General features: G+C 33.6%; 1 protein-coding gene across 1 annotated transcript; it reads left to right on the top strand.

Annotated features, from left to right (window-relative positions):
* The first annotated feature begins 4,522 nt into the window (after positions 1-4,522).
* On the top strand, positions 4,523-11,335 carry LOC120334843 (cytochrome P450 2J3-like). The gene is made up of 9 exons (XM_039402354.2): positions 4,523-4,792; positions 5,645-5,790; positions 5,913-6,009; positions 6,661-6,770; positions 7,611-7,732; positions 8,544-8,665; positions 9,369-9,513; positions 10,235-10,395; positions 10,929-11,335. The coding sequence occupies exons 1-9, from the start codon at positions 4,532-4,534 to the stop codon at positions 11,244-11,246; spliced, it is 1,482 nt and encodes a 493-aa protein (XP_039258288.2). The 5' UTR covers positions 4,523-4,531; the 3' UTR covers positions 11,247-11,335.
* The last annotated feature ends 1,788 nt before the right edge of the window (positions 11,336-13,123 follow it).

The raw sequence follows: 13,123 nt of genomic DNA, 5'->3' as shown, positions 1-13,123 counted from the left end.
AATAAAATTGGTAACATGGTAAACTCCGATTACAAATTCATGTTGTTTACCAATACGCTCTAACTTGAGTTTGATGTTGCAGAAAAAGTTTGTCTCAAATTTTAAGTTACTTTCTTATACATTTATGCTACTTCAATAAAAATACAGTTCAACTAAATTATATTTGTTTGATATTTATTTTTATGCTTTGAATCATATTGTTCGATGAATACCTGCTTTTATTCCAAGATTACAGGATTTTAAAAATTTTTATACAATATTTACACATTGTATGATAAATTTCATCAATTGAAAAAGTTGCATGCTTGAACAGCGCCAGAAATAATAGTGTGCAAGTGCACTTGCCCCCCACCGTTTATGTACTACAGTTACTGTATAATTTTTAGATTTCTCTTAGTAAAACTGAGCTGGTAACGGAACATGAAACCATGGTATGCTATGCATCGCGATGCCATATGCTTGAATCATTTGTTATACCTTTTGAATAGACAAGATTATCAATAAGATTAGATTTTTCAGTTAATTTTTTAAATCCATGTTCGTGTGTATAGATTGCATACCATCGACCGTTTGTTCATTTTTAAACTATCCAGTGGTTCCCATTCTCTTTGATAAATTTCTTAATTTGCCCTTTTTTGAACTCTTTATTCTTCTTCACATAAAAACCACTTCATTTTATTTATTCAATATTCAATCGATGCTTAGCAAGTATTATTCATAATCATCCGCTTATGTCAAGTAGTTTATATTGTGTGCATAAATAGGAATGAATTGGAGTAATAATAAAGCACTAAAACTATTAGTAATACTATAGCAAATACAAAGCCAATACAAACTTGACTCTCTGAGCTTGTCAAACTTTCTTCTTCGGAAGGAATTCTTACCCGGTTGAAAGGCGTTGAACTCACTGAACAAAAGATCATGTTCTGCCCTGTTATCGAGCTATAATACAAATATCCTTCATTTTGTCGTTGAGTAATGAAACCGCCCTTACCCTCTTAAAGTCACCCGGCCTAACTTATGTAAATCTTTCCAAGTTGGTTCATAATCCTGAACACTAATTCCCCAGATATCATATCAAACACAAAGTTTTTGGGACGTCCAGAAATTTTTCACCTTGTTTCACCAGTGCCTGCGTAATATAAAGTTTTTTCAAAATAATTCCTCATAATGTTGTTAATTTTAGTATTACATTACTTCAATAGCAGTTTCGCAAAATCGGTTATACCAAGCGAACTGTATGAGGTCTCGCATCAATCGCATTTACTAAAGCCTAATCTCACATTATTATTCTTTATAGGGTCATTAGCTCATGTTATTTTGTTAAGAGGTCAATAGCAATAACTATTTGGCGATAATTGGGTTTCGGAATAAAAAACAAAAACCAATGAAATACTAGATTTCATGTTGATGATTTGCCAGCTTGTTTCAGAATGACTCAAAATAGGTCATTAAATTTCAATTTTTTTTAGATGGTTTTAGGTGTAACAATATACTTTTACCCTACCTGATTTATAGTTTCGTAATCGTTAATAATTATTTGTCTACATAAAAAAATTTATTTTTTTGTGACTCAGCTAGATGTCTAAAATTGGTAAAATGACCGACAAAAATGTTGTACACCCCTGATTGAGAATTTTAAATGAAGTCCAACAAACATTTAATAGTAAATTGAAAATAATGTCACGAGTTACATTGTTAAATATCAGAGATGGCCGACCTTTTTTACTGAATGAGTAAGACAATAGAGTTTTATCATGAATAAGGATAATATTGGTCATAGATTTACAAATTACGTTGCATTCTTCCGAGCGTTATAGGTTGTAGTCCTCGTGCCAATCATTTCTGAGAAATTGTTATCACAAGCAATATTCAATTTGAATCGAATAGTAAATTATTTTTATCGGCTCAGAGCGAAATTTCGAATCGCCGCAATTATGTTTTTTTTCTTTCCTCCAATGGTCGAGGTAAATTTTTCGATTTTTTAAGCCATATTTTGACAACACCATTCTGACATGTGACTCTTTCCTGTAGTCATTTAAGTATGAAAACATTTTTTTGTGTGTGTGAACGATCAGCAATCTGTCTGAGTGATATATTCTAAGTTTTCAGTAATTCATTAGTCTGAAACTCTTGGGTATTTGAAAATGCCCAGCCCTAGTCTAAAGTCGAATAGAACACGGGCGTAGCCAGGAATTTGTAAAGGGGTGGATCTGGAATTTTTAATAATATCTAAGTTTTTAGATAGTAACAGCTTGCGGGGGAGTTCCAAGTGACTTTCGAAACTAGAGAGCGTTTCAAGATACAAAAATTGCTACGTGTATGATACAATGATTAGGGTGACGGTGTTATAATAGTCAGTAAAATCTGGGGAAAATATTCAAATGGCTCAATTGTTTTAAATTTGGGAATACATAGAAAAATAATATTATCGTAAACTTACGTCTCGCGCCAGAGTGGAAATCCTCCCCCAAAAGGATCTTCGGTTGTTGGGGCGGAATTTAACATTATATTTGCTTTAACATTACTAATAGTCTTATTTCAATATTACTATAAAACTTATTTGATCACACATTAGAAACAACTCAAACAGTTAAAAAGCTGAAGAGCAATTTGCTCATAACACTATCTAAGAATTCATGAAATATTGCTTAAATAAACCATTGCATGTATGTGGGACATGAACAATAAGTTTCAATATATAGGCATAAGGATGAAATTAAGCGAAGGAATTCAGGTTTGAAACCGCTGTGAAGTCCTTTGCATGTGGACAAGCACCTCACATTATGTAAAACAATTTCAACCATTCAACTTCCACAATTTTAACAGTTTATTGTAAAATACATTTATTGTCGATTGGATAAAAACATAACACAAGAATGGTAAGACACTAATTCTTATGAATAGCAAGTGATTTTGGTCCTCGTTCAATATTTCATGGAGTTTTGCTCCATTACAAAAATATCATACATATTGTACTACGTTCTTCTTACTAGTAAATTTTACAAATAAATAATTAGTTCCAAATAACCTACTGGGACAAAATAACCGCGTAGATGTGAATGACTCACAAAAGCTCGTGCATCCATGCAATACTTATATCATAAAATATATTATCATGAAAACTTAATCGCAGAATAATGACTAATAATAATGATAGAATAATGAAGAACTTCTTTCCCATTACCAAAATTTACAAACACGGCGATGATTTTCCATCGCATTGCGCGTTAATTCTAAAAGTCTCACTCGAGCTTGCGTGGGCCGAAACCGTCTGGTTCGAAATGTGAGTGGAACAAAACGTCAAAATAACTTATACTTTCATTCAAAACTTATATCATAAAAATAATGACGAATAATACCGTAGAAAGGGTGAATATTTAGAACTGATTTATTTTCATATCAATGATTTTAATGGAATACGTAAATTAAAATAGAGTTCAATGATCTGCAAAACGGCACGCACGGTACGGTTGCACGGTTGAGTAAACACGGTCGGGCATTGTTACATTCTATTAAACATGAAGCCTGTTTGAAGATTTTGTTTGAAGTGATTCGCCAAAACACGAGTTTGCGTATGGATCCGTCACAGAGCGAATTTTCAAAAATATTCGAGTCTATGATAATCCAAGTCTTAAGTCAGGTTCGAAATCGCGACTCACGTCTAGTTGCAAGTCAATCTTGGCTGCGTAGATAGAAACGCCAAAAACTTTTACATACATACAAAACTTATATCATGAAAATTTAATCGCAAAATAAAGACAAATGATGCAGTTGAAGGAATATATATTGGGAGGGGATTAAATATTATAGCAGTTATTCCACGTTAAATTTGAAAATAGAATTCAAAATATTTAAAGGGGTCTGCACGACAAGGTTCACGATTGAGTAAACGCGGTCGCGCATTGTTACATTCCATTAAACTTTTGTCTAAAAATATCCACTAGTTCACGTTCCCGAGTTCTCAACAAGCGTCATGGTCGAGCTATCACGAGCATTTAAAGGTTGAAATGTTTTTCGAAGTCAGGTTTTGCATTGTCGCCAGGTATAAAGCTAATTATGTAGCTTGGCGTATCATAATATAAATCTATATGAGTATCATTAGAAATGAATCGTAAAAAAGCAAAGACAGATAAAAAATATCATTCGGGATTGATATGAACCAAAGGTAATTGCAATGTAATTCTGGGTTAGCTTGAATAGACTTGAACGTTTATGTTGTCGTAGCAATCTGTTATTCCCTTTTTGATCGATTCTAGGACAATTCAAATATTATATGTTCTAAGATAAAGTACTAACTTTAAATTTATATTGTTTACGGCGATTTGAGATGGAAAAAGATTTATTGAATTTGGAAGAATGCACATTTGCATTGAAAACAATTTGTGTACGGCGGCTACTCGACCCTTTCGCGCGAACAAGGCCATGTGAAGGAAACTACTGGTATCTAAAGCATGGGAATCGAAGCAGAGTACAACTCATGTTAACCTTGATCTGAATCTTGATTTAGATAATTAAATAATTCAAAATAATGTTCTGGACATTAGGCTTCGATTATGCTACCTTTATCATTAGTATTTTGACGTTTTTATTATGCTATTACATGCTAAGAAGACCGAAGAATTTTCCGCCTGGTCCTCAGGGCCTTCCTATCGTAGGATATGTTCCGTTTATTGCAAAGAATCCTGCAGAATCTTTGCAGAAAATGAAGAAGACATATGGTCCTATAATGTCGATTCAATTCGGACGTAAATTTTGGGTTATCTTGAAAGATTATGATTTGATAAATCAGGTAGGATGAATATAAGAAGTGATTTTTCAGTTAATTTTTGGCACTCCGAAAATATGTGTACCAATATGGAGCTAACACAGACGGTTCCATTACATTTGAACCCACGTACATTTGAACCCATGACAATTGCACCTGTATAGTATTGCACCTATGGAATTTTTTTTTGTTTCACGGATAGTTAAACCCATACTAACCCTAACCCATGGGTTTTAGCACCCGCATATAGATTGAACCCGTGGATATACACATGGGTTCAAATGTACGTGGGTTCAAATGTACGGTCACCAACACAGACAGTCACCGAACTCGTAATAGAACTAAAATTAGAAAAAACTGGAATAAAATTATGGCCTAACCCTAACCCGGTACACATATTTTGGGAGTACCTAATTTTTTTGATCCTTTGTACAAAGCTCTCGCAACTTATGCGAAAATGTGAGATTTGAGAAAACACCCCCGCTACGTTTTAAAATAACAAATTAGTAATTTTCCAGTTAGGATTCGGGTTAGGAATGATTCAAACATTTTAATTTCCAGCGCAACTGCATTTCTAGCCCTCACCCTAAACCCAACTAGATCATCACTATTATTTTTGAGTGGTGGCGGGAGTGTTTTTTTGGCTTAAGTTAGGAAGATAGTTCTGGCTCTGGTTCTTGATGTACACGTATCTCAGATTGTTGATTCGTTGATATTGGAGTTGCATTTCGGTCTTTATGTAATGTACCTGTCTGGACGCATTGCATTGGATCGAAAAACTTGAAAAAAAAATATCGCGGATTAGTTTTCAAATCGTTATTTGAAATAATATAAAATTTTGATTGATAACATCATAAAAAATAATTTTTATTTAAGGCATTAGTTAAGCAAAGCGAAAAATTTTCGGGACGTCCCAAGAACTTTGTGTTCAATTTGCTATTCGGGCAAAGAGGGATAATTTTTCAAGATTATGGACCAACTTGGAAAGCTCTTCATAAGTTTGGCTTGACAACTCTGAGAGGGTATGAAAGTTTTCATTAATCTATATCGAAATATAAAATTGGATTTGATGTATATTTTCCTTTACCTCACAGACCTGAGCACAAAACATGCACCCAAGTTTATATTTATTTCTCTCTATCAGATTTGGTGTTGGCAAGAAAGGAATGGAAGAAAATATTATTGAAGAAACTCATTTGTTGATTGAAAATTTGACAACAAAGAACACTCAAAGTTTACAAGTAAGATAATTAAGCTATATTATTATATTTTATTATAAAATATTAAGTATATATACACTCAGAACGTAACTTATAAAACGATCGTTTCTATGGCGTATTAAACCAGCGTATTACATAAATTAGGAAGTATTTGTACGTTTCTAAGAACCGACAACGTAGTAGAATGATTCGTGTGCATCAAAGATTATTATACTGAGACATTTGAATATATATACGATATAAACGCATCGCATCGTCGTATCAGTTAAGGAAATATAACTATATAATATGTGTACCAGGATTGGGTTAAGCCATAATTTCAGGTACAAATACTACGAAAGTCACTTGACTAGTCCCCGAACTCGTAATACAACTAAAATATATTGTGATAAAATTATTGCCTAACCCACACCTGGTACACATACTATGTTCAGGTTAGGGCATTTTGATGCACATACCACGGGAGCGCCAAAAATTCCTACAGAACAAATAATAAGATTACATACATGTTAGTCATTATCGACGTTCCGTAATTTTTTTAATTTTCTCTGGTAGATTTTTTCCTCCCTCTTTCCTTCGTCGTAACTGTTCCTGTAAAAAATATTGGAACGAAATATATGAATATGAAAATGAATACATTTTTTTCTTACGTCATTTTCCTGTTTTTTTTAGTTAAAACTGATGCTTGCGTCATCAAACATTATCTGCCGTATAGTATTTGGTTCGAGGTTCGGTTATAGCAACAAAAGACTTCTCCATATGCTCGATATTGTTCGGAAATTGTAAGTTTACATTTTACCATTTTGCAAATATTGTTTAACTTTGGGTGTACATAGGGCTGAGAAAGCTAAAATTTACCACGACTCCCGACTACGGGGTGAAAGACTTTTTACTACAATCCCGACACCCAACTCTGAGTGAAATATATATACCGAAAACTACATTATATATAGTCTCCGGTACCAGTTGCAGAGTGATGAAAATTAAGTCCCGATCCCAACTTTATACTTCCATGGATATCGATTTTTATTCCAAAAACTTTAGCGTATCGTATGACAGTACATTTTCATAGATTGTGAGGAACGCTTAGTCATATTAATTTTTGGTTATAAACTTATCATCTCGATTACTTCGATTATCATTTTTAAAATTTTAAAGTTTTCAATCTCATCACGGTGAGCTCAAAATTTTACTTAAATGAGGACAGGTAAAACTCTGACTCCCTCTCTTGCTATCTGCATTTAACTCAAGCGAACACGAGTAAATGCATCATGTATATGGTTTTACAATAATAATAATAAAACAGTTTACTAGGGATGGGGGTATTTTCAAATTTAGTGGGTGCTAGATGATTATTTTATTTATTTTTGAATCATATAACTATTTCTAATTTATAAAAATGTGGTATGGATTTGACTGACCATCTGCATTTTCTGAATATTGAAATAATATTGTATGAAAATGAGGATTCGATATGTGGTTTCAAACTTCAAAATTAGAAGAGGGGTTTGAAATTTTAGGGGGCTGAAAAGCATATGAAAGTATTGATTAAAAAATTTGGTTTGTAATTTAGGACCACCAGTTCCTATTCTTATGTATTTTACTTTTCGTACAATTCACAGCACCGGGAATTGTCCTGAAGCGAATATGTTGGCTTTAGTAACCCTAGTATCGATATTGAGATTCATCCCCCCATTCAGTGGCGTTGTCAAATTAATTTCCTCGGAAGCAAAAACTATGTCAGGTGAGAGATAATGTATATTCTATTCTATTTTATAGTATTAAACTACTGAGCTTATTGTTGAACTACAAATACTACTATAGTTTTAAAAAAAAATTCTGTTGAAAAATTTTGAAAATTGTTGTATATTAGACATAATACTATTGTCCTTGCATTCTAATCAGAGTTACGCTGGATTTTTGTCAGTCCAGTCTAGAGGTTCCGCAAATTTATATTCAAATCCGAAATCTATATTATGCGTATTTTGTTTGTATTTTATCGAAGACTTTTTCCACTATAATCAAACTTTCTGCAACATAAAGATCATTTTGTTTTGCTAATATTAGCTCTGCTTTTATATATATTTATAATTCATAATTGAGGCGATTGAAAAACGATTAAACCCTTACACGGAGTTTCCACCAGCCACTAAATGTTTCATTCTGTTCCTCCTCTATACAAAAACTTTTGTAAACCATTCCGTAAGAGTAAACTTCGTTCCACTCACCAGTAGATGATTGGAATATTATTTGAAAATAAATATTGTTTAAAATTGTTTTCATTACCGGTTTACCATGTATATCTCTAATATCGAAATTTTCCAATTACAGTATTAATAGCCTTTTTTAGAATGAAAAACGTTTCTTGGGTTGATATAAGATACAATTTCATAATTATTATTGTAATGGCATCGACTGTAAGCAATTGAAAGGTTGCTCGACTCGCTTAAAAACAGCTGATATCACATCCCACATGCCTTTACTGCTATATTAACCTAACAGCTCCATTATATTACAATAACAAAGTACATTGAGCTAATTAATTTGTATGACAGAATATCTGCAAGATATTATCAAAGAACACGAATCTACTTTTGACGAACATCAGCTTCGAGACTTTACTGATGCGTTTCTTAAAGAAATAAAAGATGACAAAAACGATGATTCAATTTTCAATGTAAATTTATAATTCAACTCGCCAACTAAAGTCTTAATGATATATCGTAATCCGAGGCTATGTAAAATCCTAGCTTCAAAGCCAATAAGCTGCTGACGCTAACATCAGATCCTTGCGTCTGTAACGAATTACTATCGAGTATTCTCATACCCGACATGTCGGTGATTCCCCTTATTTTAAAGCTGTCTTATCCACTGATGCGTCACCATTTATGTCCCTTTTAACATTAAATTTTACACCATGCTTCGATCTCATTATGTCAGACAATCAACTGCAAATCTTGTACTGGTCTGAATTTGAAGGATAGGGAAAGATTTTATATTTATTCCAACTTATTCCTATTGCGTAGCTGGGCCTCTCGTTCGGTTACCTGTTCATGTTGGGTATGAGATTATTTAACCATTTATTTATTGTTCAGATGTATAAACTTGATGGTCAAGAAAGGGCGAACGTGTAGGGCGAGGAATATAGCAATCATCTTATACATAATTGCCCATAATTACCCCAACCCTCAGATGCAGTACACTTTTCACTTTTATTAAGGGTCTAATGCTCGAATAAACAGGTTAAAATAACACTTTCGAGATACCATTAAATTAATATTATCTGTCTCATAAATTTGCGATAACCAATCAAAAATTAACAGTATACTATCAAGATTCAATATGTATTATTTTTGAAACAATTCATCAATTTCATTCAGAAACTGCAGCTCATCCAATACATAACTGATCTCTTTGATGCTGGATCAGCTACAACAAGCAGCACCATGGGTTGGGCTTTGCTCTGTTTTGTTCATTACCCGGAATGCCAAGAAAAGATAGCAATGGAAATTGCCAAAACGTTGGGTGAGATATTCATAATGTCTCTTAGTTTAATCAGACAAAATTTTGCTTAAATATTGATTGAAGGCTTGTGTTCACCCCTCCATTAACGCTCAAAACAATGAATAATTCTAGGAAATAAAACATAGAATCATACTCTCAGTTGTACTCTTGAAGAAGTTTATAGCCTTTTACTACTAGAAACATCTACTAATAATTTAAACAAAGAAAAATCCATGCAATTACAATATGAATAATCGCGAAAATCTCGTGTTATGTATAATAGATGAATTTTGCGATTAATAGCTGAATAGTCAAATCATTCTCAACACCCGAAAGTTTGTTGAATCTATCCATCAAGTTATGCGTCAAAATACGTTGAATCGTCGAGATTCTACTAGCTGTATTGGTAATTGGATGATAATTTGACATTTTTTAGCATGATGTTGACGCCATAATTGTTTTGTTACATTGCTGGCATTAATTTTTTGGCAAATAAGATATGGATTTGCTGATAATTGTTGTTGTTAACTGTGTTATTATAATTCGAATGAACACTTAACGACCATGACGCTCTTTTCATAAATCTCGATACGGATTTTCATGGACTCGTGGATTCTTGATGTTTAGTTTTAGGGAGTTGACGTTTGACAAAACTTTGAAATTTGAACTTGTTTTAGCTTGGTGTCCGTTTATTTTTTAGTTGTATCATGTTATATAAAATATTTCCGTCTTGCTAAATCAGGCGAAGATGGGGTTCCATCAATGAAAGATCGAATGGAAATGCCTTATACTTGCGCTTTTATACAAGAACTGATGAGACACAGAACCTTGTCGCCGTTGGCAATGCATAAAACAGATGGAGAGGCGATTTTATATGGATATACTATTCCCAAAAATACCACTGTAAGTTGTTTCTACAATAAACACTTATTTCGTCTTGCAATAGAAATTGTTATTGATGAATTCATTCTTTTGTTAAGAATAGTTATGAAGAATATTGATAGCGGTAGATTCGGACACAATTCACAATAAACTCCTTACTTAGGTTGTAAAAATGCATTGCTCCAAATCCGGCTTCATAATTCCAGGTACAAATACTACGGAAGTCATTTGACTAATCCGCAAGCTCGTAATAGAAATAAAATTAGGAAAACTGGTATAAAATTACGGCCAAATCCTAACATGGTACAAATATACGGTTCTGGTGTCCGGCATCTTGGTGCACATACTCTTGGGGTAATTCTATTTTAAACACTCTCTATACTATAGAATATGAATATTGTATTTTATAACAAATTATGTTTGTTGTAAGTTTTAATTTTCGGTTCTCTTCTATTATCTAGACAAAGTATAGCTATAAGGAAGAATGCTTTTATTTATTTTACCTAATATTAACGACATTCATTTTTGCCACAATTTAATCTATTTTATTTCAGGTTTGCCCGAACTTATGGGCAGTTCATCATGACTCGGATTATTTCATAAACCCGGACGAATTCCGACCTGAGAGATTTCTAGACCGAGACGGAAAATTTGTCAAATCATGTCACGTGATACCATTTTCTGTCGGCCCTCGTCGCTGTCTTGGAGAACAACTTGCAAGGATGCAAATTTTCCTTTTTATAACTGGAATTGTACAGAAGCAGAGAGTGGTGCCGGATCCTGAAAACCCCATTCCATCTTTTTATGAGGGTGGGAAAAGTATAGCATCATATGAACCACCGAATTTTGAAGTCTGTTTTAAAAAAAGATAACAACTTGAACATTGTAAAAAATGAAGCTCTCTATTACAAATAAATTAATTTTTGTCTAAGTACAAGTGCTAACTTTAACTGAATCATCTTATTTTCATGACAAAAAAATAAAAGCTCATTTATATATATTCGTTTCAACCTCATTATTCCACCTTATTTTTAGTCTGGAATGGTAGATATTAGTTTAGTTACAGCAATCAAGTTGTAGTAACAAACATTCCGACATAATGGAGAGTTAAAAATATCAAATATATTGCAATATGAGATTGTAATCCAATCATAGAGTTCGATACGTGGAAATTCCTATTTTCAAATTTATCACTTCGTATTCTGTATTTGCCCATACCTGAACACTGGTTCTATTTCATTAAGGCGCGATGACGTAGCTGTTAAACTTATAGACTGAAATACGTACTTATCGCAGATTGCACAACTTCTTAGGTTCAAATTCTATGCGAATTATCTCAACTAGGGTGTAATAAATCCAGCTCTAGTCGGGACGTTACATTTTATTTATTTACAAATGGTTCTAATTTGAATGGTTAAATAATAAGAGTTAATAATATCCTATACGTAAACGATTTCCAATTTGGTTTTAGCTCGAAGGCCTGTACTGATCCATATGTGAATTTGTATTTGTCCACATATTGTGCGAAATCAGAAAGTACCTTTTGATGTAAATTGTCCATATCCCAGTTTGTTGCGTATCTGTCCTGAATGTCCAGCGAGTGTTTTAGAGTAATAAATTATGATTTAAGGATGGAGAAAAGTTTAAGGACGGTAAGTTCAAATTTATCATCATAGGTGTTATTGAAGATCTGTTGGCGATGTATGACTAGGTTGTGTCCCGTTAACTTTTCTAATGTCCGAGAGATTGTGTTATGGAGTGCCAGGTACGCTGCACAATTCAGAAAGATATGCGGGGTTGTATCTGGGGCGTTGTTACAAAGTTTACAGTTCCGTTGTGGTTGCTGAGAGTTTATAGTATTCCGAAGAAGGCCGAACCTCCATTTCCGGTGTCCGAAAAGAAAGCCGTCCCTTTTAATTCGGTATGAAACCTGACGCTCGACATTGGTAAAATACGGCTTTACTCGGCTATCCGTTAAATGAATTTTATGCCAGTCGCAAACATCGGTACTACAGTACTCGTATGTATTTTTCTTAAGTCTGTTGTAAAGAAAACTCAACGTAGTTCCTCCCCATTCAGATGGGGCTAATTTTGTAACGTGACTTATGTTCAGGATATGCTGCCAGTGATGGTCAATTTGGATTGCGTGAGGGGCCGAGTTGTTATAAAGTAATGGGTTGAAAGACTTTATTTTTGATCCCAATGTGTAGAGAGCTTCATAGTGCCAGAATTCGACTGGGTTGTTTGTGTTGAGTAGAGTAACTAGCTTTTGGAAGAGGCATGCGTATGAGTACAACTTTATATCCACCATACCAATTCCACCCTCTCTTGCCGGTAGGAGCAATACTTTTCGCGCGACACTCTCAAATTATTCGGGATGCCAGAGGTATTTAAAAAATATGGCTTGAATTTCGTTTACGACTTGCTGCGCCAATGGTCGACAATTATTATAATCGTTGCTTTTCAAAGCTTATATGAAGTGATAATTAGGGCGTGACGTCATCCAGTCGCCAAGTGAAGCGTTACATTTGTAAATGTCGTAAATAGAATTGTGAATTTGTCGGTAACTATTTTAGGTATAATAAGGGTTGTGAGCTTGTGATATTGTTTTGTTGGAAAAACTTACTAGAAATTAGTACTTTACCCTATATCTGTCGCAATAACACTCAAGTTTAAGGTTGTTTTAGACAAATTTCTTTACAAAAGGCCGCTTGTGTAAAAAATATTGGACAAGCGCTCTATAGAGCCT

Source organism: Styela clava, chromosome 1 (assembly GCF_964204865.1).
Source record: "Styela clava chromosome 1, kaStyClav1.hap1.2, whole genome shotgun sequence".
NCBI lineage: Eukaryota > Metazoa > Chordata > Ascidiacea > Stolidobranchia > Styelidae > Styela > Styela clava.
Note: the sequence above shows the minus strand (reverse complement) of the source record. Positions and strands in the feature narration are given on the sequence as shown.